We start from the raw sequence: 26,654 nt of genomic DNA on the forward strand, positions 1-26,654 counted from the left end.
ACATGGGGAATAAATAAATAAGTGGATCTCTTGTTGATTTTGGTACGACATACCTGAAAAATTAAGGTGTGGGATAATCACGGGGTGGTGGGTGTTTATCCCATTCCCATTCTTTCTCATCAACATTCCTTATCTTATTCCATCCCATACTCATACCAAGACATTAAACATGCCATTAATCCTATCATTAGTTGTGATTGAAATAAATAAGTTTCTTTATTTCCTTACAACTTGGACACTATTTTTTTGGGCTTTCTTGTTTCAATACCATTTTTAAGAAAAAAATTTAGGAAAAATATCATATTTTTAGTTTAGGTACTAATGAAAATGTCAACCAAAATTATTTTATGAATAGCACTATATAATTACATGATTACCCCTCAAACCCACTAACTTTTTGGGTTAGCAGTGCCCGCCCGGCCAACTTTCAGGCTAATTTTTTCAGCCGCACAACCAAATTTTCGGTGACTTTTTTGGTCTGCCGGTCAACTTTTCGATGACTTTTTGGGTTATTGATCATTTTTTTTTCTTCTGCCATTAGTTAAACTTTTCGTCGATATTTTCTAGCGGCCGAAAAATTTCCAGTGACAGGCCACCAACTTTTTTGGTGACTGGCCGACGAACTTTTTCGACGCCATAGAAAAAATGATTTCAAAATGTCTTCAATGAGATTTGAACTTAAGACCTTAAAGTGAGAAATAACAACTTGTACTATTACACTAAATGGATAAATGGTTTCGGATTGATAATTAATAAAAAAGAAAAGAAGTATGACCCATAAGTAGTCCACATTTCTTAAAAGATGGGGATCCTCAGAAAACGAATGTCTTCAAATTCATAATCAAATGCCTAACAAAACCAGGAATCATATCAACTAGCCAGCGGAAGAAACCAAAAGAACATTTGACCTAATACGTACTGATAGTGTATATAAATAGCACCACACTTATAACTTGATCATTCTCTTAATCTCCGTTTTTTCGGTTTCTTTCTTGACCGGATACAATATTTGACATCAAACGACGTTGGAGTATGGTATAAAACCTTTTCCTTGAGAAACAGATAAACACTCCCTTTTTTTTTTTGTTATGGTAGAATCATCATCTTGGGATTCTACTCCTTAATTACGGTTTCCTTGTATATCAAGTATTTTAGAATTGTAAGTATTTTAGGATTCCTGCTACAGTTGGGTTACGTTTAACCCTATATATATATATATATTATAAACTTTGTACAAAAATTAATTCAATAGTCAATTTTGCTACTTGCACCTGATTATCTACGATTAAAAAATGGATTTGTTCAATTTTATCACCCACAGTTTGAACCATGGTAAGATTCTCTCTGCATATCTGTGTGCATATATATACATATATATATATATATCAGTATATTTACGTTATTCTTGTGTTTCCTTTCATATATATATATATATATCAGTATATTTACGTTATTCTTGTGTTTCTATGCATATTATTTTGTTGCAGGGGTTTCCAGATCATATTCAGATTCACCTCCAGCTCATTACATTAAAAAAAATAAAGTCGTTTTCAGTGCTAAAGAAACATTCAACACATGGACATCAATCAACGGAATTTGAAGCTGAAGGATACAAATGGTAATCCCCATTCTCATATCTGCTGATTAAGGATGTGTTTGAAATTTTTTTGGAATGGCTAAAAGTTTTTTTTTAATAATAAAGCGCTTTTGACTATGTTTTACAAAACTTTAAAGCGCTTTTGAGTCTTAAAAAATACTTACTAGATAAGCACATGAATTTATAGTAAAAATTTCTACAGGTCCATGGTAAAAGCACTTCTATAGAGTTGTGGCCTTGTTACCAATGTTCACTAACAGATAGATCCACAGATTCATAGCAAACCATGTCTATTGATTGGCAACGGCTTGAACCTCTTTTTTTCCCACCTCGAGAAAGTAATTGCATATGCTACCATAATGTCCCGAACTTCACTAATCAGAATAAGCGGTTTCATAACATACTTGTAGAATTATCAGAGAAACGGGCCACTTCTAACAACACCGATATTGTGCCCAACTTGGTAATTACCACTTGCACAATCCGTCAGGTGTGGCCTTTTATCACAAAAGGGCTCAGTGTTAGTTGGAGCGGGGTTAAGGTATTTAAACTCTTCTTTTCTTAGAGATACGGTCGATGTGGGACATGTGACTTGTGTTGTAATCCTCGTACGCATAAAATTTTATTTCTCCAATCATCACTATCTAGTTTTGGGTTAGACGTTCTAATAACATCAGGAAACCACGAATAATGCACCAGTGCTACCTTGTGAATAAACTAACAAACACACACACACATAATGCATTTGAGTTGATGGTAGGTTTCTTCTTCTATGTTCAACATGCAATAATTCTGGCCTATTATGTATATCTACATACTCACAGGAAACTGGCGCTCTACCCAAATGGAAACAAGAAGAAGAATGTGAAAGACTTCATCTCTGTCTACTTGGAAATGGCTGGAGTAAAATCACTTCCGGCTGGTTGGGAAGTATATGTTGATTTGAGAGTGTTTTTGCTTGATCAGAATAAGGGATCGTACTTGGTTCTCCAAGGTATATATGTGTGTATGTGTGTATGTGTGTGTGTGTGTGTGTGTGTATTCTATTTCTCATGCATGCATCCAGCAGATAAGAGACCGGTTAATATGTGTTGATGAGGTCACGTCGAGAAGCTGAGGGTCTTTGTATATGCTTATTGAATGAGGGTCTTCTAAATTTTAAGGGATTAAGTCCAAGTTAGTCAGGAATGAACCATAAAATATAGATAGAGCTATTATAAATGTCTTCCATGAGTATTACAAAGGTATGTGAGAGGGATTTGCATATCATTACTTACTTAGAGGGTGTTAGTTTCAAATTCCTCTCACATGCTTTAATTTGTTCAACTCATATAAGACATTCCTTATCCCCTCTTAATTAACATTTGTAGACTTGAATTAAAACCCCTCACCCTAACATAGCTTTAGGGAATTGGGTTATCCTTATACATATTGCTAATTGATTTTATGGTAAAATATCAACTTCATTCATAATATATCAGAACAAATGTACCAACGTGTTGAGCCCAACACATACTCCCATGTCACCCAATATATGTCCCCAACGTGTTATTCTTGAATGATCACACACGAGAGAATCTCAATTTCCTTCATGTGCTTTTGGACATTACTCATCATTTTTATGGTCTTTCTTATTAATATTTATTTTCTTGGTGCATTTAGATCCTAATATAGAGCAAAAGTGCTTTCATGGGGCGATGCTTGATGCCGGTATTGATAAACTCATCTCACTGAAAGAATTTACTGATGCTTCCAATGGCTATCTGGTAAATGACGACTGCGTGGTTGGAGCTGAGGTCTTCGTTTGTAAAGAAAAAAGAGCAGCCAAGGCAGAGTTTCTATCCATGAGCTATTATTCTTTTACGTACAAGCATGTTTGGAACGTTGAGAACTTTTCAAAGTTAGATGCCAAACTTGACTCAGAACCATTCACTGTTGGAAACAAGAAATGGTACGTACATCTCTCTAACTTAACTGCATGAAAATTGGAAAGAAATTAATTAGGCCTAGAATGGCAATAGCCAACACAATTATAATACTAGTAGGGATCTCCAGCATATAAACTGTTTATTGTTTGTTACATATATAAAATGTATATTATTTTGTTATATTTCCAGCATCGGACTATATTTTCTAACACGTCTCTTCACGAGAGATCCACACAGTTTCACACTGGAAACCAATTCTCACATAAAAACTGGTCAATTTCATTATGTTTGAGCTCACACATATTTTCAAGAGCCCATTCATTATTCATTCACTAGAGCCAACTCACATTTCGAAGGCTTAGTCATTCGTTTAATACCCTTGTGCCCAGCATGGTCAACCTTTTTGACCCAACATCACCACCACTCACCCACCAACATCATTGATATTGTCCACAACTTAACTACCTATTATTAGATGTGACATTTATCAAATTATCCCAATGACATTAGTAGTGAACCTCCCACTTATAAACTGTATATTATTTTGTAATACTGTATGATGTGGGACTCAATTTTCCAACGATAAATTGTTTTTAGTATTAAAGTATTGCTCCACCAACATGACCAAGCATGGGCCATCACCAACATCAATAATTTTTGTTTTAGCCAATTTCACTATGCAATTTGAAATATAGTCTAGCAGATTAAGTGCCCAAAATGAAGCATTGCTCTTGAAGATCAAATCAACTTATAAATGAGGCATTGTCCTTAAATTTCACGTACTATTTGTGGTTACAGGAAGATCGTGCTCCATCCTAAGGGAGACTCGAACGGAAAAGGTACTCATATTTCTCTTTTCTTAGCATTGGCTGATCCAGAAACCCTCCCTCCTTGTTCGAAAACGTGTGTGGAGATTTCCCTGCGCATTGTCTATCGAATGAATCGCAAGACTAATCATTGTAAAAAAGGTACTACACGTAAATAAAGGTTGAACTATTGCCGTGGATATATAATTAACTACGTTTAGATATTCCACATTGAAAAAGGAAGCCTTGCCTAAATATTTTAAAGGGGTTTTTGAACATTAGTCCTTGCAAAAGATTAAAATTAAAAAAAAACCTGATGCTAGATTATATATTCAATTTAATCCCTTGAGTGTACTTTTATCAAAATTTACATTCACTTTTTCTTATCTAATGTGTATTTTTATTTAATCTCTCCATATTAAATTTTAATTTTATTAATATGCACATATTTAATTTGTTTTAATTAGAAATGAATGTAAATGAGAAAATATTAAAAAAAAAATTGTGATAAAAAAATATATAGATACATAAGTGTACAAAAATGATTGTGCCAAAATATATAAAATTGACTTTTTTTGTACCAAAATATTTGTACCTACATGATTGTACCGAAATATATTATAATGAACCTAAATGTATGTATTGAAATGTATTATATTGAATTAATGTACCTAAAAGTCAATACCGAAATGTATGTACCAAAATATACGAACCTAAATGTCAATACCGAAAATGTATGTACCTAAATAAAAAAATGTCAATACAAGTGTACCTAAATGTCAATACCGAAATGTATGTACCAAAATGTACGAACCTAAATGTCAATACCGAAAATGTATGTACCTAAATATCAATACCAAAATGTATGTACCTAAATGTATTTACCGAAATAATAATTGAATTAATGTACCTAAAAGTCAATACTCAAATGTGTGTATCAAAGTGTACGTAATGAAATGCATTATATTGATCGAAATGCATTATATTGAATCAATGTAACTACATGTTTGTACCAATAGATATACCAAAATATTCAAATGTATTAATGTACCTAAATGAAGAACATACAAAATTGTTATCGGAATATATATTATAAAAAATTTAGTTGCCTAAATGTAGACATTAAAATATATTATGGTGAATGAAATAAAAATTAAATGTAAATGTAATTAATACATTAAAATAAAAATAAAAAGATAAAATAAAACATCAAAATACAACTAATAAATGATATGATTAAATGTGCTAGGGACTAAAATTGGATTTTAATCTTACATATGGTTATAATCTAAAACTCATCTTTTTTAGGGATTAAAATGAAGTTTTCTATATTTTAAATAATCTCAAGTCTCTGCATGCTATTGCTAATTGATTGGTATTAGATTGGACGCGCACGTTCTAATATATATATACAATGCGCTCTTATTCATGAAGGTATACATTTTGTGTGTGTGTGTGTGTGTGTGTGTGTAAGTGAAATAATTCTATTATCTTCTTGTAGCTACTAATCAATGGTTTGATGCCTCGAGTCCGAGTTGGGGTTGGTCTCACTTCATTGCACTGGACACTTTCTGTAAGGCCGGCAAGGGCGATTTTGTAAAGGATACTTGCTTGGTGGAGGCCGAGGTCACCGTCCATGGAAATTCTCAAATAGTGTAGCTAGTCAGCTAAACCATGTTATCATGCACAGTTAAATTTGCTTCCACCCACCCTGTGGTTGCATTTCTTTGGGGTTAATAATTATGATATTTTGTATGTGTTACTTAACTCTTAAGTTTTTTGAAGTAGTCCATATACTTGCTTCTCTTCCAAGAAATTCATATGCTGAGATTTTATAAAATGATGAAAGAAAGGGACGTATGGAGGTATTCATCATCATATATCTACCAATTATTTGAGAGGCATTTTAGGTTTAGGTGCCTCGTTTTCCTTATTTTCTTTATCTACCAATTTCACTACAATTAGGTGCCGCTAATTTTTCATCAGAAATTAGTGACAGTGCCTGTATTTTTTACTGTTTTTATTTTACTGTGTAATTTGAGATGGCGGTGCATCAGTAACTGATCTCGGAACCCTTGCAACCAAGTATTATCAAATATTGGTACCACAACAAGAAGGTATAATGACCTTTTTCAAGGCCACAACATGTTTGCGCGACGGAGAAAATTTTGTCGCACAAAGTACACGGAGAAAATTTTGTCGCGCAAAAATACTTTGCGCGACGGAAAACACAAAACGTTGCGCAAACTGCCTTTGCGTCGTGCAAAACAGCTTTGCACGACGCAAAAGTTCCTACGTCGCGCAGAAGTACCTTCGTTGTGCAAAGTTCCGTCACGCAAAGGCAGTTTACGCGACGAAGACTGTCGTCGTGCAAAGTTTTTTTTTTTTTGGTTCTTGCATTGCCTTTTTCTTTTGTGGTATCCACATGTGTAAATGTTTTAAATTGATGATCAAATTAGTTCATTGTATTCATATAAGGTTAAAGAGTGTAGCTGTAAAAAAATCATCAAAATCGGAGTTAAAATAACCGTTAAATCGTGATTTTTCGTTTATAACCATCGAAAAGTTTTGTGCCGTTACTTGATCTTTGAATTTTATTTTTTTTTGCGATTTTTGGTGTATGCGATCTCGAAGCATAGACAAACAAGTTTGATGGTTGAATCGTTCAAACTAGCTTCGTACAATGCGTTTCCCATGAAAACAATAGATTTACTAACACTTGGAATTTATTAATACTTTCATCAACTATAACATAAGAATTTGTGGTATCCACTTGTGTAAATATTTTAAATTGACGATCGAATCAGTTCGTTGTATTCATATAGGGTCAAGGAGTGTAGCTGTAAAAAATCATCAAAATCAGAGTTAATAGAACCGTTAAATTGTGATTTTTCGTTTATAACCGTCGAAAAGTTTTGTCCCGTTACTTGATCTCTAAATATTTTTTTTTTGTGATTTTTGACGTATGCGATTTCGAAGCATATACAAACAAGTTTGACGATTGGATCGTTCAAACTAGTTTCGTACAATGCGTTTCTCATCAAAATCAATGGTATACGTATTTACTAAGTATATTTTCATTTATTTATTTTGTACTTATAACTTATAAGCACAAGGGCCAAAAAAAAAAATGAAGACTTTGCGCGACGCAGAAGTACCTTCGTCGCGCAAAGTCTTCATTTTTTTTTTGGGGTTCTTGCATTGCCTTTTTCTTTTGTGGTATCCACTTGTGTAAATGTTTTAAATTGATGATCGAATTAGTTCATTATATTCATATAGGGTTACAGAGAGTAGCTGTAAAAAATCATCAAAATTAGAGTTAAAATAACCGTAAAATCGTGATTTTTAGTTTATAACCGTCGAAAAGTTTTGTCCCGTTACTAGATCTCTGAATTTTTTTTTTTGTGATTTTTGACGTATGCGATCTCGAAGCATATACAAACAAGTTTGACGGTTGGATCGTTCAAACTAGTTTCGTACAATACGTTTCCCATCAAAATCAATGGTATACGTATTTACTAAGTATATTTTCATTTATTTATTTTGTACTTATAAGCAAAAGGGCCCAAAAAAAATATACAGAAGACTTTGCGCGACGCAGGTATAATTGCATCGCGCAAATCCGTTTTGCGCGACGCAGCGGTACCCACTTGTGTAAATGTTTTAAATTGATGATCGAATTAGTTCATTGTATTAATATAGGGTTAAAGAGAGTAGCTGTAAAAAATCATCAAAATTGGAGTTAAAATAACCGTTAAATCGTGATTATTCGTTTATAACCGTCGAAAAGTTTTGTCCCGTTACTAGATCTTTGAATTTTTTTTTTTGTGATTTTTGGCATATGCGATCTCGAAGCATATACAAATAAGTTTGACGGTTGGATCGTTCAAACTAGTTTCGTACAATACGTTTCCCATCAAAATCAATGGTATATGTATTTACTAAGTATATTTTCATTTATTTATTTTGTACTTATAAGCAAAAGGGCCAAAAAAAAATAATACAGAAGACTTTGCGCGACGCAGGTATAATTGCGTCGCGCAAATCCGTTTTGGGTTCTTGCATTGCCTTTTTCGTTTGTGGTATCCACTTGTGTAAATGTTTTAAATTGATGATCGAATTAGTTTATTGTATTCATATAGATTTAAAGAGTGTAGATATAAAAAATTATCAAAATCGGAGTTTAAACTACCGTTAAATCATGATTTTTTCGTTTATAGCCTTCGAAAAGGTTTTTCCCGTTACATAATCTCTGAATGTTTGTTTTTTGCGATTTTTGGCGTATGCGATCTCGAAGCATATGCAAACAAGTTTGACGGTTGGATCGTTGAAACTAGTTTCGTACAATGCATATCCCATCAAAATAATAGATTCAGTAACACTTAGAATTTATTTGTAATTTCATTAAGTATAACATAAGATTTTGTGGTATCCACTTGTGTAAATATTTTAAATTGACGATCGAATTAGTTCATTGTATTCATATAGATTTAAAGAGTGTAGCTATAAAAAATTATCAAAATCGAAGTTAAAACTACCGTTAAATCATGATTTTTTCGTTTATAGCTTTCGAAAAGTTTTGTCCCGTTACTCAACCTCTGAATGTTTGTTTTTTGCGATTTTTTGCATATTCGATCTCGAAGCATATACAAACAAGTTTGACTGTTTGATTGTTGAAATTAGTTTCGTAGAATGCGTATCCCATCAAAACGATAGATTCACTAACACTTAAAAGTTTATTTATACTTTCATTAAGTATAACATAAAGATTTTGTGGTATCCACTAGTGTAAATATTTTAAATTGACGATCGAATTAGTTCATTGTATTATATAGGATCAAGTACTGTAGCTATATAAAATAATCAAAATCGGAGTTAAAATTACCGTTAAATCGTAATTTTTGGTTTATAGCCGTCGAAAAGTTTTGTCCCGTTACTCGACCTTTGAATGTTTGTTTTTTTCGATTTTTTGCGTATGTGATCTCGATGCATATACAAACAAGTTTGATGGTTGGATCCTTAAAATTAGCTTCATGTAATGCGTATCCCATCAAAACGATAGATTCACTAACACTTGAAGTTTATTTATACTTTTATTAAGTATAACATAAAGATTTTGTGGTATCCACTAGTGTAAATATTCTAAATTGATGATCGAATTAGTTCATTGTATTCATATAGGATCAAGTACTGTAGGTATAAAAAATAATCAAAATCGGAGTTAAAACTATCGTTAAATCGTTATTTTTGGTTTATAACCGTCGAAAAGTGTTGTCCAGTTACTCGACCTTTGAATGTTTGTTTTTTTCGATTTTTTGCGTATGTGATCTCAAAGCATATACAAACAAGTTTGACGGTTGGATCCTTGAAATTAGCTTCATAGAATGCGTATCCCATCAAAATGATAGATTCACTAACACTTAGAGTTTATTGATACTTTCATTAAGTATAACATAAAGATTTTGTGGTATCCACTTGTGTAAATATTCTAAATTGACGATCAAATTAATTCATTGTATTCATATAGGATCAAGGAGTGTAGCTGTAAAAAATCATTAAAATCGGAGTTAAAACTACCGTTAAATCATGATTTTTCGTTTATAACCGTCGCAAAGTTTTGTCCCGTTACTTAATCTCTGAATTTTTTTTTTTTTGCAATTTTTGGTGTATGCGATCTTGAAGTATATACAAACAAGTTTGACGGTTTGATCGTTCAAATTAGTTTCATACAATGCGTATCTCATCAATTTCAATGGTATGTGTGTATATGTATATTAAGTAAATTTAAATTTATTTATTTTATACGTATAACACTTAAGAAATTGAAAAACATGTATATTTATTAAGTAGCTTTAAATTTATTGTAATTGTTATAAAAATATATTATTGTGGGTTTTATGTAAAAAAAAATTGAATTTGAAGGCAGTAAAATTACATTTTCCGTACATTTTATAATATTTATAAAAAAAAAATACCTTGCGGGACGCCACGTGTATTCGTCGCGCAAAAACCATTTGCCCGACGGCGAAACCCTAAACCTGCGTCGCGCAATGTGTGATAATTTTGGCGGTGCACTTGTTAAAAATAGGCGCTTTGTTTAAATTTTCGCTATCTGGGATAAACCCGCACTCTCTCTTCTCACTCGGTCTCCCGAACTCTTTCTTCTCACTCGGTCTCCCTCATCCTCTCACGCAGGTGAATCACCCTCTCTCTCCCTCTCGCTCATATCGCCCTCTCTCTCCCTTTCGCTCACTCGGTCTCTCTCTCCCCAAACCTGAACCCTCCCTCTTTCTTTCCCTCTTTATTCCTGAGTTGTGATAAATCTGAACCCTCCCTCCTTCTTTCCCCTTCTTTCGAACCCAATCTTGAACCCTCCTTTTTTCCCCGTAGACCCCAAATCTCCCTTTCTTTCTTTCCCTCCTTCTTTCCCCTTCTTTCGAACCCAATCTTGAACCTCTCCCCGCAGACCCAAAATCTCCCTCTCTTTCTTTCCCTCTTTCTTTCCCTCGATTTACTGAAACAAAAGTAGGAAGGAGAAACTGTTTGATCATCAATGACTGGTTTTGTTAGAATGAGATCGAAACGGGTCACTTACCCGCTCGACGACCGGGTGAAAGATAGACTCGTAGGAGGATACAGCTCCGGACCTAGTGATGCCAGGAAAGGAAGCGAGCACTCCGGCGACTACGACTCCCCCTGCCTCTCCGAGCTCGTCCGCGACTGGGTTTCACGACAACGAGTCCGACTCGGAACGAGTCGAATCGGGTATTGGGCCGTGGAAGGGACTTTTTAGTTTCTTCTTTTTCTTCTGTAGGTGTATGGGTAAGGAAGGGACTTTTTAAAAATTTGCTGAAGTTATTACCAAGATTGAACAATATGTGCAAGTTCTCTGGCAAATACAAGCTCGCATCTCCAGTTTGGCAGGTTTGCATTCCATTTGAGTACGTTTCTTATTAGCGTTTTTGTTTTCCCAGTCTTTAATTTTTCCGGGGTTTTCTTTTTAATTTGTTTAGCTCTTTCTGCTGCCATTGCTGATTTTTATGTTTTTTTTTGGAGAATTTAGTGCTAAATTTGGTGTCTTTCTGGTCAAGCTGGGGTTTCGGAATCGAGGGGTTTGTCTAGAATCAAATTTTAGGTTTCGGGAAGTTAGTATTGTGGAAAATTAGGACAGTTTGAGCTCCATTGGCGAGAATTTCACAGATTTACTTTTTCCAGCTCTTTCTGTTTGGTTGGTGAGAAAATTTAGGAAGCCAAATTCGATTTCCAGAATGAATTAATATTGGAAGAAAATTGATTTATCTTACGTTAAGTGCTACTCGTTCTGCTCAATTAAGCATTAAGCTCATGTATTTTACTAGGATAATCTATGGCTTAGTAGTGACTTTGATGCACTTATGTCAAACTTCACCATGAAATTAAGCACTGGCTTCCCCCGGGGAGGGGGGGGGGAATCCTATGTGCATTGTTAATCTGACTTGCCAAGCTTAACTACCGTACCTTTATTTTTCTTAAGAAATAAACAGGCTTTGTAAATGTTTTGTCGAAGGTAATGACAACAGCAAGAACTGTAAACTTTTAAATTCCTTAAAAGTGTTTCAATTGGTGTTATATGATTTCTGTCTTTGTTATTAGTCCCAATGCGGTCACAAAATTATTTGGTGTATGTTTAATGTACATGTCATAGAAAAATATGGTGCTGTGATATATCATTGATGTATGAGTGTGCTGAGTCCCGCATAAAAACCTGTGATTGAATGGTCATTGAGCATTTGGCTTTGGTAAAAACTTATTGGTTTATTTGAACATAGGGGGCCTGAAGCTCCACGGCAGCTGTATTCTCTTCCTTTAGGCTTTGGAAGAGTTTGTCCTGCTGCGAGTCAACCTTACGCTTCTACAGGAGTCCATGGGTAAGGACAACCCTTGTAAATTAAACATATAAATTCATTATTATGTGTTTCACTTAATGTTTTATGTTTTTTTCCGTGTGTATCTGTCTCAATGCCACCCCTGGATGGAGGAAGAGTACTTCCAGAGAAGATGCCACATCTACCTATGAGACAGATAAGGCAAGTCAAGACGACACCACACTCCGATATTTAGAAGTTTCGTGATTACGAGATCATTCTCCCACAATATTTCCTAATGTCATTTGTACTAAATCATTCACTTGTACTCACTAAAGGAGAGCTTGAACCTATGTACTTGTGTAAATCCTTCACAATTAATGAGAACTCTTCTATTATGTGGACGTAGCCAATCTGGGTGAACCACGTACATCTTGTGTTTGCTTTCCTATCTCTATCCATTTATATACTTATCCACACTAATGACCGAAGCAATCTAGCGAAGATCACAAAAAGCGACCGTTTTCGCTACCTAGGATCTATCTTGCAAGAGAACGGAGAATTAGATGGAGATCTCAACCATAGAATACGAGCTGGATGGATGAAGTGTAAGAGGGCATCCGGCGTGTTGTGTGACCGTCGTAGGCTACTGAAGCTCAAGGGAAAATTTTATAGGACGGCAATAAGGCCAGCGATGTTGTATGGCACAGAATGTTGGGCGGTGAAGCATCAACACGTACACAAAATGGGTGTAGCGGAGATGAGGATGCTTCGTGGGATGTGTGGGCACACGAGAAAGGATAAGATTGTGAATGAGGATATCCGAGGTAAAGTAGGAGTAGCCGAAATTGTAGGAAAGATGAGAGAAAATCAGCTCCGGTGATTTGGACATGTGCAAAGAAGGCCGATTGACGTTCCGGTTCGAAGATGTGACTACGGGACAGAGGTTCAGGGCCGAAGGGGTAGAGGAAGACCTAGGAAAACTTTGGAAGAGACTCTAAGAAAAGACTTAGAGTACTTGGATCTAACGGAGGACATGACACAAAACCGAGCGCAATGGCGTTCTAGGATTCATATAGCCGACCCCACTTAGTGGGAAAAGACTTTGTTGTTGTTGTTGTTGTTGTTGTTGTTGTTGTATCTGTCTCAATGCGATCACATTCTTGTGGCACATGTTTAATTCATGACACATCAGAGAAGAATATAGTGTTGTGATATATTATTGATGCATGAATGTGCCTGAGTTATGCATAAAAACCTGTCATTGAATAGCCATTGCGCATTTGGGTTTCGTTATATATTAAAAACTTATTGATTTTTATTTCAACATAGGGGGCCTGACGCTCTAGGGCAGCTGCATTGGCCTTTGAAAGAGCTCGTCCTGCTGCAAGTCATTCTTACCCATCTGCAGGAGTCCATAGGTACGACAATCCCTGTAATTGTACATTCAATATTCTGTGTTTAAGATGATTTGAGAAAACCAAGTACATTTAGAAGCGGACTTGTCGTTAGTCGGAAAAATCTGTGTTATTGTCTAATGCCATGTGAAGTAGAATTGACTAGCTTTAGATAATTGGCATTTTAATTTCTAAGTTGTAGCAGTGTTGTGTGTGTTTCAGTTTCGGCATGTGAAACTTTTCGTTTCATTGTTATGACATTGGTTTAATTAGACCTTTGCACAGTTTCTTTTTGTACGTATTTCTCATCAAGAACTTGGTGGTTGAGCTTGAAATCCTATATAAGCTGAAAAGGTATTCTTTCAGCATTTTGTGTGGCATGCTTTAAGCCTTTTGCTTTCTCTTTAGCGAGAAAAGATTTATGCTTTCGCCTTTTGTTTTCTATTCTTTTGTTAAATTTCTTACTGATAAGTTTGTCTTTGAAATGATGTTGAGTTGAATGCTTTCTTGATGCTCTGCATGTCCTGAACTTACACGTTTTACACAAATATTCGGAAGAGAACACTCTCTCTATACATTCAGCCACAATCGTTCACTAGTTGCAAGCTGTAGAAATCATTATCAGCACCATTCTGAAACCTTTGTTAATTTTTCAGGGGAAGAAGAAAGATTGCTCAGTTCTCTTTCTCTTCTCCCCTTTTCCTTTTCCCTTTAATTTTCTCGTTTCTCCGTTTTGCTTCTCTGCAATAATTAAATACATATTCCAAGCATATATATGTGTGTGTATATATGTATGTATATGCAAATAATTGGAAGATTAGTTGGTTGGATGATCAGGAAAAAGGAACCTACGTGGTTTTTCAAGGTATATCTGATGTGTGTGTGTGTGTGTGTGTGTTTTCTCTAAGGGATATCCGCACACTCCTTTTCTCCTTATCTCTGTATTGAATAAATCTAATCAAAGAAGAATCAGGGGAGTGTGAGGAAATCATTTCCCTATATTATATACCCATCTATTTACATTTAATTCTCATGCATCCAGCAGATCAAATGAACCAGTTAATATTTCATTATATGCAAAACACATCGCTTAATTTTACTGATTTTTTTTTGGTGTTGCGGTACTTAGATGATAAGATAATGCAGAAGTGCCTTCATGGGGCGGCGCCTGATGTGGGTTTTGATAAACTTCTCTCCCTTAAAGAACTTGCTGATGCCCCCAATGGATATGTCATTAACAACAACTGTGTATTTGGAGTGGAGGTCTTTGTTCGTAAAGAAAGAAGAGAAGGCAACGGAAGGTCCATATCAATGACCAAGAATGCTGCGAAGTACACGCATGTTTGTAAGATTGAGAAATTTTCAATGTTAAAAGATGAATATTATTGCTCCAAACCATTCACCGCAGCGAACCAGAGATGGTAAACTAAGCAAGCATTCTTTTTGATAAAAACTACTGTCAACTTTCTTCTCTCTATCACCAGGAACGAAAGGAGATCGATGCTTTCAGTTTCAGTTATATATTTAGATTGATATATGAAACTTCATGCATCTTCTATAAAACCTGTATGTTATTTGGAGTTTTACTTTACACTAATTTGTTGGTTATTGCAGGCAGATAATGATATATCCCAAGGGAAATAGTACTTCAAAGGGTACTCATTTTGCACCTTACTTAACATTGGCTGATGCAGAAAAGCTACATCCTCGCACCCAAATCCTTACAAAGTTTATCTTGCGCATTGTAGATCAAATGCATCTCAAGCATCATTGTTGTCTACCAGGTAAAGAGTCTCTGCGTTTTATGTTATATGTAATGTAACCACACACATGTATAGTCTCCTTTTGTTGAAGAATTTTTTCTTTTAAACCTCAACGGTACAAGAAGAATTTTAAGAAAATAAAAAATTACAAGGATATTAACCATTAAAAAAAATACATAAAAAAGAAAGGAATATAAACCTTACCTGAAAGAAAACCAAGAAAGATTCGATGCCCACTTTTTAATTAATCGAACCTCGAAATAGAGTGCAGCAATTATAGAGAATTGTTTTTACTTGTAGGTACTACTTGGTTCAGCGCTTCCCAAAGGAGCTGGGGTTGGTCCTCATTCGTCACACTGGCCATTTTGAATGAGGCAGACAAGGGATTTTTGATGAACAATACTTGCATAGTGGAGGCAGACATCACCGTCCTTGCAATTGCTAAAGCATTATAGTCAGCTTGCCGTAAAACTAAAACTCGATCCGGGGATGTATTCATGCTATTATTTTGATGGCATTGTTCAATTTTATCACGCACAGTTTGAACCATGGTAAGATTCTCTCTGCATATCTATGTGCATATATATATATATATCAGTATATTTACGTTATTCTTGTGTTTCCTTGCATATATATATAAGTATATTTACGTTATTCCATGCATATTATTTTGTTGCAGAGGTTTCCAGATCATATTCAAATTCACCTCCAGCTCATTACATTAAAAAAATAAAGTAGTTTTCAGTGCTAAAGAAACATTCAGCACATGGACATCAATCAACGGAATTTGAAGTTGGAGGATGCAAATGGTAATCCCCATTCTCATATCTGCTGATTAAGGGTCTGTTTGAATTTTTTTTAGAATGGCTAAAAGTTTTTCCTAACAATAAAGTGCTTCTGACTATGTTTTGCATAAAACTTTAAAGCGCTTTTGAGTCTTAAAAAGTACTTTCTGAATAAGCACATGAATATACAGTAAAAATTTCTACAGGTCCATAGTAAAAGCACTTCGATAGAGTTGTGGCTTTGTTACCAATGTCCACTAACAAATAGATCCACAGATTCATAGCAAACCATGTCTATTGATTGGCAATGGCTTGAACCTCTTTTTTTTCCCACCTCGAGAAAGTAATTGCATATGCTACCATAATGTCCCGAACTTCACTAATCAGAATAAGCGGTTACATATACCATAGAGGTATAACATATTTGTAGAATTATAAGCGGTTACATATACCACAGAGGTATAACATATTCGTAGAATTATCAGAGAAACGGGCCACTTCCAACAACACCGATATTGTGCGCAACTTGGTAATTACCACTTGCACAATCCGTCAGGTGTGACCTTTTATCCCAAAAGGCCTCAGTGTTAGTTGGAGTAGGGTTAGAGTATTTAAACTCTTCTTTTCTTAGAGATACGGTCGATGTGGGATATGTGACTTGTGTTGTAATCCTCGTACGCATAAAATTTTATTTCTCCAATCATCACTATCTAATTTTGGGTTGGACGTTCTAATACCATCAGGAAACCACGAATAATGCACCAGTGATACCTTGTGAATAAACAAACAAACACACACACACATGACATAATGCATTTGAGTTGATGTTAGGTTTCTTCTTCTATGTTCAACATGCAATAATTCTGGCCTATTATGTATATCTACATACTCACAGGAAACTGGCGCTCTACCCAAATGGAAACAAGAAGAAGAATGTGAAAGACTTCATCTCTGTCTACTTGGAAATGGCTGGAGTAAAATCACTTCGGGCTGGTTGGGAAGTATATGTTGATTTGAGAGTGTTTTTGCTTGATCAGAATACGGGATCGTACTTGGTTCTCCAAGGTATATATATGTGTGTATGTGTGTGTGTGTGTATTCTATTTCTCATGCATGCATCCAGCAAATAAGAGACCGGTTAATATGTGTTGATGAGGTCACGTCGAGAAGCTGAGGGGCTTTGCATATGCTTATTGAATGAGGGTCTTCTAAATTTTAAGGTATTAAGTCCAAGTTAGTCAGGAATGAACCATAAAATATAGATAGAGCTATTATAAATGTCTTCCATGAGTATTACAAAGGTATGTGAGAGAGATTTGCAAATCATTACTTACTTAGAGGGTGTTAGTTTCAAATTCCTCTCACATGCTTTAATTTGTTCAATTCATATAAGACATTCCTTATACCCTCTAAGTAACATTTGTAGACTTGAATTAAAACCCCTCACCCTTACATAGCTTTAGGGAATTGGGTTATCCTCATACATATTGCTAATTGATTTTATGGTAAAATATCAACTTCATTCATAATATATCAGAACAAATGTACCAACGTGTTGAGCCCAACACATGCTCCCATGTCACCCAATATATGTCCCCAACGTGTTATTCTTGAATGATCACACACGAGAGAATCTCAATTTCCTTCATGTGCTTTTGGACATTAATTACTCATCATTTTTATGGTCTTTCTTATTAATATTTATTTTCTTGGTGCATTTAGATCCTAATATAAAGCAAAAGTGCTTTCATGGGGCGATGCCTGATGCCGGTATTGATAAACTCATCTCACTGAAAGAATTTACTGATGCTTCCAATGGCTATCTGGTAAATGACGACTGCGTGGTTGGAGCTGAGGTCTTCATTTGTTCAGAAAAAAGAGCAGCCAAGGCAGAGTTTCTATCAAAGAGCTATTATTCTTTTACGTACAAGCATTTTTGGAACGTTGAGAACTTTTCGAAGTTAGATGCCATACTCGACTCAGAACCATTCACTGTTGGAAACAAGAAATGGTACGTACATCTCTCTAACTTAACTGCATGAAAATTGGAAAGAAATCAATTAGGCCTAGAATTGCTTATTGCCAACACAATTATTATACTAGTAGGGATCTCCAGCATATAAACTGTGTATTGTTTGTTACACGTGTATTATTTTGTTATATTTCCAATGTCGACTATATTTTCTAACACACCTCAGCATAAGAGATCCACATAGTTTCGCACCGGAAATCAATTCTCACATAAAAACTACTCAATTTTATTATGTGTGGGCTCACACATATTATCAAGAGCCCATTCATTATTTATTCACTAGAGCCAACTCACATTTCGAAGGCTTAGTCATTCGTTTAATACCTTTGTGTCCAGCATGGTCAACCTTTTTGACCCAACATCACCACCACCCACCCACGAACATCACTAATATTGTTCATAACTTAACTACCTATTATTAGATGTGACATTTATCAAATTATCCCAATGACATTAGTAGTGAACCTCCCACTTATAAAATGTATATTATTTTGTAATACTATATGATGTGGGACTCAATTTTCCAATGACAAATTGTTTTTAGTATTAAAGTATTGCTCCACCAACATGACCAAGCATGGGCCATCACCAACATCAATAATTTTGTTTTAGCCAATTTCACTATGCAATTTGAAATATAGTCTAGCAGATTAAGTGCCCAAAATGAAGCATTATTCTTGAAGATCAAATCAACTTATAAATGAGGCATTGTACTTAAATTTCACGTACTGTTTGTGGTTACAGGAAGATAGTGCTCCATCCTAAGGGAGACTCGAACGGAAAATGTACTCATATTTCTCTTGTCTTAGCATTGGCTGATCCAGAAACCCTCCCTCCTTGTTCGAAAACGTGTGTGGAGATTTCCCTGCGCATTGTCTATCGAATGAATCGCAAGACTAATCATTGTCAAAAAGGTACTACACGTAAATAAAGGTTGAACTATTTCCGTGGATATATAATTAACTACGTTTAGATATTCCACATCGAAAAAGGAAGCTTTGCCTAAATATTTTAAATAATCTCAAGTCTCTGCATGCTATTGCTAATTTATTGGTATTAGATTGGACGCACATGTTCTAATAATATATAGGGTGAAGTGCCGATTTAGTCCCTGAACTATCACCTCAGTGAAAATTAGGTCTCTGAATTATTTTTTCGGTAAAATAAGTCCCTAAATTCATTACAAATTGCTAATTTCATCCCTACTATTATATTCAAAGCTATTTTATCCAATTTTTAGTCAACTTAAGTCATTTGACACACTTTAGAGTGTAATACCATCATTTTCTTGTCTATAAGCCCTTAACATTTTATATAGGTTACCCTCAAAAGTTAACTTACACTATTTCTTTATGAAAAACTATCAATTTATCCTCCAAAGTTAACTCCATACACTATTTCTTTATGAAAAACTACCAATCTACCCTCCAATGTGTATCACATGCAAGTAAAGTGACTTAAATTGACGAAAAATTGAATATAGTAGCTTCGAATATAACATTAGGGATGTAATTGGCAGATTTTTATAATTCAGAGACTAATTTTTTTGAAAAAATAGTTTAAGGACCTAATTTTCACTAGGGTGATAATTCAAGGACTAAATTGGTTGTTTACCCTAATATATATACAATGCGTTCTTATTCATGAAGGTATACATTTTGTGTGTGTGTGTGTGTGTATAAGTGAAATAATTCTATTCTCTTCCTGTTGCTACTAATCAATGGTTTGATGCCTCGAGTCCGAGTTGGGGTTGGTCTCACTTCATTGCACTGGACACTTGCAGTAAGGCCGGCAAGGGCGATTTTGTAAAGGATACTTGCTTGGTGGAGGCCGAGGTCACCGTCCATGGAAATTCTCAAATAGTGTAGCTAGTCAGCTAAACCATGTTATCATGCACTGTTAAATTTGCTTCCACCCACCCTGTGGTTGCATTTCTTTGGAGTTACTAATTATGATATTTTACGTGTTACTTAACTCGAAGTTTTTGAAGTAGTCCATATACTTGCTTCTCTTCCAAGAAATTCATATGCTGAGATTTTATAAAATGATGAAAGAAAGGGACGTACAGAGGTATTCATCATCATATATCTACCAATTATTTTAGAGGCATTTTAGGTTTAGGTGCCTCGTTTTCCTTATTTTCCTTACCAATTTCACTACAATTAGGTGTCACTAATTTTTCATCATAAATTAGTGACAGTGCTTGTATTTTTTATTGTTTTTATTTTACCGTGTAATTTGAGTTGACGGTACATCTGTAACTGATCTCGGAACCCTTGCAACCAAATATTATCAAATATTGGTACAACAACAAGAAGGTATAGCGACCTTCAGGGCCACAACTGAGAGTTTGAGTAGTTAAGCAAATAACAAATCCTAGCTAAAACACATTACTCTTAATATATATATATATATATATATATATATATATATATATATATATATATATATACCCTATAGGCTAAAGGATTATTAAAAAAAATTAATAAAAAAAAATCACATTTGTAATAGAAAGTGAATTCTCATGGTTGAATTTTTTAGGTCGACGGGCCGATGACTCACTCCAACAACACCGATACAGTGTTAGTTAGAGTGGAGATACGGTGTGTGTTAGAGCAGAGTAATTATATTTAAACTCTTCCTTTCCCTCACCGATGTGGGACTTTTGTTTTTTGGGTAGAAATTTCATTGTCTCACATTGGCCATTACCAAAGGGTTTCCTCACTTTATAAGGTTTTGTTCCTTATAGATGGTGATTGGAGTGATGAACCATGGAGAATGAAATTGGGCTCAACCTTTGGGTTGGGCTTTGGGGTGTACTAATTAATATATATAATTAATTTCAAATTTAATTAATTAATTATTTTTTTATCAACATACTCATCTTTTCATATGAAGTCTGAAGTGATGAAAGAATGCAGAGCAAAGCACCGCTCTGAGAAAGATGTCTTCCAACAGACGCACCCCATTCTTATACATGTTCGCATCTTTTCAGATGAAGTTTGAAGTGATGAAAGAATGCAGAGCAAAGCACCCCTCTGAGACAAATATCTTCCAAGAGACGCACCCCATTCTCATACCTGTTGCAAACATATATAAACCTACTATATATACATCAATCTGCATGACATTTAGAACACAGAAAATATCTAATTCTTCTTCTACAATCCTAAACCTCCTTACTCAGAGAACCACAAAGAAATTTGCCAGAAGTTAAGTTTACCGGTGTTGGAATTCTGACTTAGATCGTTGAATCCTAATAAAGCAGACGTCCATAGAACTACAAGCACTGAGTAGGGACAAAATTTATGTTTAAAGGATATTGCGGTACGTAAACCTTAATCTTCAAGTTGTCTGCTTAATATTTTTATTTTGTTTATACTCTGTTAATTTATTTATTCCCATTTATTATTTATTAACATATATAAATTTATAATTGACTGTTAATATTTATCCACCATGACAATCCACCTCTTGCCACTTAGAGGAGGACTTAAGAACTAAAAATATATAAACACGAAACAAACGATCTGTCGTTTGTGTTAAAGCAAAGACGTCTGCATTACCTATGCTTCCTGCTGTTGTTGAGTCCTAACGTGCCATTGCTACTGCTGTTGTCTAGTTCTGCAGGAATAAGGAGTCCTAGTCTTCATTGGAGTTTTTGTATCATGTTGAATTATAATTCTTGGGTGACTTGTAGATATCTTAATTCATATCCCACATGGATTAAACTTGTGTTTATATTCTTTATAAATATTAACGTGCAGCACTCGCTCTATTCATTGAGTTGAGTTTACAGATCATTCTATTTTTCTAGCTTAATATCAAACAGTTTGTAACCTGATCACAGTTCCTGCAACGTTCGCTGGTCAATTTTGTCACCATGGGTAGCCTTAACTTGGATCAAGGTGGTAAGATACTTTCTGCGTCTCTTATTCTTTGCGTGCGTTTCAAGCATTGTTTTGCTTTTCCAGAATTTTAGTGACTCGGATGCCTAATGCCTGCATATTTTGATACTTGGTTGTGTTGTCCCTATTCGGTTACAGGGATTTCGAGATCATATTCAGTTTCACCCGCAACTCATTACACTTTAAAATTAGAGTCGTTTTCAATGCTAAAAGAACTTGCAGGAGGATACAAATGGTAGTACATATTCTTGTACATATCTTCTGATTAAACAAACCAAGTTACAAAACATTCATGTCTTGTATATTATTCTGTTACTTGTGTATATATTATTCTGTAACTTGTGTATATATGTTTTGGTCATAAAAAATTAAAGTGGTTTTTCTAGAATGCCTTACCACATACCCAACAACTTATATTAATTCCTTAATTGTGGCTGTCTTGGGAACCCGCATGTTTTCATGGTGCAGTGGCACTCTCTTATGTTTTGGTGTTCCTTCCAGACAATAGTTTTCAATTGCATTGATAACTAGCTGCTGCTTATCCTTTTGATTTTAGTTTTTCATCTTTCCTTTTGATTGTATTGTTCATGCTCTTGGTGAGAGTGTTGTAACTTGTAAGCTTATTTCCTTGTTAGTGAAAGTTGATTCATCTTTGTTGAGTTCCATTCTTTCTCTTTACTGTTGGTTGTAAGTGTTGGGCTAGTGTGGAGTTTGCACTAACTGAGAAGCAATACTCTGGAGTTTGGAATATTGTCTTTCTCTACATGGTACCAGAGCTACAAGGGAGGTAGCTTCTGTTGTCAAGTTTCCCCTAGTAAAGAAAGATTGTGATACTCAAAGATGGACTCAAACCGAAGCTCTGGATTAGGTATTGATTTCAGCTTCACCCGCAACTCACTACACTTTAAAATTAGAGTCGTTTTCAATGCTAAAAGAACTTCCAGAGGATCATAGATGTGAATCGGACGAGTTTGAAGCTGGAGGATACAAATGGTAGTACATATTCTTGTACATATCTGCTGATTAAACAAACCAAGTTAGAAAACATTCATGTCTAGTATATTATTCTGTTACTTATGTATATATTATTCGGTAACTTGTGTATTTATGTTATGCTCATCAAAGGAAACTGGTGGTCTTCCCATATGGAAACAAGAAGAAAAATGTGGAACACCACATCTCTATCAACTTGGAAATGGCTCGAACAGATTCACGTCAGCCTGACTGGGAAGTATATATTGATTTCAGAGTGTATTTGCTTGATCAGGAAAAGGGAACCTACGTGGTTTTTCAAGGTATATATGATGTGTGTACGTATGTGTGTGTTTTCTCTAAGTGATATCCGCACACTCCTTTTATCCCTTTGAACACCCAAGTTTACTTTTTGTCTTTGTATTGAATAAATCTAATCAAAAGAAGAATCAAGGGAGTGTGTGGAACACATTTCCGTACATTAAATACCCATCTATTTACATTTAATTCTCATGCATCCAGCAGATCATATAGAACAGTTAATATATTATTATATGTAAAACACATTGCTTAATTTTACTGAATTTTTTTTGGTGTTGCGGTACTTAGATGATAAGATAATGCAAAAGTGCCTTCATGGGGTGGCGCCTGATGTGGGTTTTAATAAACTTATCTCCCTTAAAGAACTTACTGATGCCTCCAATGGATATGTCATTAATGATGACACCTGTGTGTTTGGAGCCGAGGTCTTTGTCCGTAAAGAAAGAAGAGCAGGCAAAGGAACGTGCATATCAATGATCAAGAATGCTGCAAAGTACACGCATGTTTGGAAGATTAAGAAATTTTCAAAGTTAAAAGATGAATGCTATTACTCCAAACCATTCACCGCAGGGAACCAGAGATGGTAAACTAAGCAAGCATTCTTTTTTATAACTGTCAACTTTCTTCTCTCCCTCACCAGGAACGAAAGGAGATCGACGCTTTTAGCTTCAATGCATCTTCATTAAAACCTGTACGTTATTTGGAGTTTTACTTTAAACTAATTTGTTGGTTATTGCAGGAAGATAATGATATATCCCATTTTTCACTTTACTTAACATTGGCTGATACAAAAACGTTACATCCTCGCTCCCAAATCCTTACAAAGATTACCTTGCGCATTGTACACCAAATGCATCACAGGCTTCATTGTTGTATATCAGGTAAAGAGTGTCCCTATTTCTGCGTTTTATGTTATATGTAATGTAACCACACACACATGTATAGTCTCCTTTCGTTGAAGAGTTTTTTTTTAAACCTCGACGGTACAAGGAAAATTTTAAAGAAATAAGAAGTTACATAGACATAAACTTTGTTTTAAAAAAAAAAAAAAACATGAAAAAGAAAGGAACATAAATCTTACCTAAAGAAAGATATACAACGCACACTTCTCAATTAATGGAACCCCGAAATAGGGTGCGGCAATTACTAAGAATTGTTTTTACTTGTAGGTAATTTTTGGTTCAGCGCTTCCCAAAGGAGTTGGGGTCGGGCGTCATTCATCACACTAGTCACTTTGAATGAGGCAGACGAAGGCTTTTTGATGAACAATACTTGCATAGTGGAGGCAGACGTCACCGTCGTTGCAATTGCTAAAGCACTATAGTCAACTTGCCGGAAAATTAAAACTCGATCCGGGGGATGTATTTATGCTATTATTTTGATGGCATTGGTCGACAATGACTTGAAGCTATTCATCATTCTTAATAAATGTGATTGAGGAAAAAAAGATACATTATTTGCCTATTATTTTGATGTCACGCACTTGAAGATTTCATCATTCTTAACAAATATGATTGAGGAGAAAAAAAAAGTTTACATCCAATGTTTTTATTTTGATGACACTGCTCAACAGTGACTTAAAGTTATCCATCACTTTGCATGGGGTTCAATATCCTGTGGATAGGGTGTTGAGTTTCTAATTATGCTTCTTTCCTAAATTATTGTAATAATTTCTGTGGAGCAAAAAATAATCACAAGGCGACACGTGGATTGTTGGACAAAAAGGACCAAAATACCCTTGAGGTACACCGGAATCTCTACGCGCAAGCAGTCGACAATCTTTTTTCAACAAAGTCAAAGATGCTCCAAAAGAGGTAAACAATTCAAAGTCTATCTCATCAAATTCCCTTTTGCAAGGTAACCTCCAAATTATTATGTTAAATGATTAATTAATGGATTAATTACCCAATTAATCCATTAAATATCAATTAAGTCACCCATTATATCAAATAAACCACCCAAAATCACATCAATGGCTGGCCATCCCCATCTAAAAGGGGATCCATCCTATTTCCTACCTTTCCTTACCCTTTTCTCCCCTTTTTAGCTGATTATCTAGTTATTCTTTATAACCTTTTCATAACCAAATTATTAATTTATTCTTTAAGGTTCAATTAGCCAATTTATTGGCTAATTAAACCAAAATCTCAACCACAAAAACTCCTTCAAGGGCAGGCCATTCCTTGGAAATAATGGTCAAGCCTAGCCCTATAAATAGGCTCCTATTTTCACCAAAAACTCATTCCAACACTTTGGCAAAATTCTCTAAACACTCTTTCTCTCTAAATTCTAACTTTGGCATCGGAGGTTCTTCGGCCAAAGCCCCCCATTCATCGTGGGCGCGTGAGGCTCTTGGCCTTAACCTAAGGTGTTAATTGTTTTGTAGATGCAAAATCGTCCAATATCAAAGAGGAAGAAATTTGCATCCACAAATTGGTGCTTTCATTGAGAGTTGAGATCCATACTCGTAGAAGACTCTCGCATAAAAAGGTTTTTTTCTATTTTCTAGTCCATTAGAATATTTTTCATACGTTCTTATTATTAGAATTTTTTATTTGCAAAGGTTATTTGATAAAATGTATAAGAAAAATATAATGGCTAGAAATTTAGAAAATTCCACAAGTTAAAATTCTAATACTCAAGAAATGGGACTGCGACGATCCACAAGACTAAATGTGGTTATAAGCGGAATGGTACCATCACTACGAGGTTCCACCATGGCCTAAGCTGTGCCATCCAAATTTGCACGGGCCTGAGCCTAAGACTCGCATTCGCATGCATCACATACTGAGCAGCCTGCTTCCGTCGAGCAGCCCACTCCCATGGCCCAGCCTGCTCCCGCCGAGTAACCTGCTCTCGCTACCTAGCCTGCTTCTGCCGAGCAGCCTGCTCTCGTGACCTAGCTTGCTCTTAACGAGCAGCCCACTCCCGTGCCCAGCCTGTTCCCGTCGAGCAACCCACTCTCACGGCCCAGCTTGTTCTCGTGGCCCAGCCTGCTCCCATGGCTTTCCAAGCAGCCCAAGTCGGCCCAAGACTATCTCAACCATCCAAACCTACCATCGAGCCGGGGGCATTCTTACCACATTTTTTTCGCAAATTTGACATTTCCCAACTTAAATCTCGTGCTTGGAGTCTACCACCCTTCCACTGCCCAAAGAGGTGCATTCCTTCCAAACTCTTCCAATCCAAATGGCGAACAACACTTGTCTCGACAAGTTGTAGAGTTGACAAGCGCCTTGCACAACAGACAACCTTGGTGAATCAACTTTTGCAACGCACCGGGATCCAACGTGCCCTGGAC

The 26,654-nt window shown here is 35.4% G+C and overlaps 1 protein-coding gene and 2 pseudogenes across 3 annotated transcripts; all 3 read left to right on the top strand.

The window, feature by feature from the left end:
• Positions 1 to 1,292: 1,292 nt before the first annotated feature.
• Positions 1,293 to 5,990, top strand: LOC126609086 (MATH domain and coiled-coil domain-containing protein At3g58400-like; annotated as a pseudogene).
• A 5,221-nt stretch (positions 5,991 to 11,211) lies between these two features.
• LOC126606589 (MATH domain and coiled-coil domain-containing protein At3g58360-like) lies at positions 11,212 to 20,173 on the top strand. Of its 3 annotated transcripts, none has more exons than XM_050273985.1 (8): positions 11,212 to 11,255; positions 12,140 to 12,238; positions 13,508 to 13,596; positions 14,702 to 14,993; positions 15,187 to 15,356; positions 15,636 to 15,886; positions 16,015 to 16,144; positions 17,016 to 17,033. In XM_050273985.1, the coding sequence occupies exons 4-6, from the start codon at positions 14,713 to 14,715 to the stop codon at positions 15,788 to 15,790; spliced, it is 606 nt and encodes a 201-aa protein (XP_050129942.1). In that variant the 5' UTR covers positions 11,212 to 11,255; positions 12,140 to 12,238; positions 13,508 to 13,596; positions 14,702 to 14,712; the 3' UTR covers positions 15,791 to 15,886; positions 16,015 to 16,144; positions 17,016 to 17,033. The 3 variants fall into 3 exon arrangements, with proteins under 3 accessions (XP_050129942.1, XP_050129941.1, XP_050129940.1); XM_050273984.1 differs by having other exon boundaries at positions 11,216 to 11,272; positions 12,151 to 12,238; XM_050273983.1 differs by lacking the exons at positions 11,212 to 11,255; positions 12,140 to 12,238; positions 13,508 to 13,596; positions 14,702 to 14,993; positions 15,187 to 15,356 and adding exons at positions 17,843 to 18,131; positions 18,897 to 19,066; positions 19,936 to 20,173 and having other exon boundaries at positions 15,796 to 15,886; positions 17,016 to 17,185.
• A 1,862-nt stretch (positions 20,174 to 22,035) lies between these two features.
• LOC126606450 (uncharacterized) lies at positions 22,036 to 24,889 on the top strand (annotated as a pseudogene).
• Positions 24,890 to 26,654: the final 1,765 nt, after the last annotated feature.

This window comes from Malus sylvestris, chromosome 16, assembly GCF_916048215.2.
Source record: "Malus sylvestris chromosome 16, drMalSylv7.2, whole genome shotgun sequence".
Classification (NCBI taxonomy): domain Eukaryota; kingdom Viridiplantae; phylum Streptophyta; class Magnoliopsida; order Rosales; family Rosaceae; genus Malus; species Malus sylvestris.

Coding starts and splice junctions, on each gene's coding strand:
- LOC126606589 (XM_050273985.1), top strand. CDS start 14,713: ATGCAGAAGTGCCTTCATGGGGCGGCGCCTGATGTGGGTTTTGATAAA. Junction 14,994..15,186: donor ACCGCAGCGAACCAGAGATG/GTAAACTAAGCA, acceptor TGGTTATTGCAG/GCAGATAATGATATATCCCA. Junction 15,357..15,635: donor GCATCATTGTTGTCTACCAG/GTAAAGAGTCTC, acceptor TTTTACTTGTAG/GTACTACTTGGTTCAGCGCT.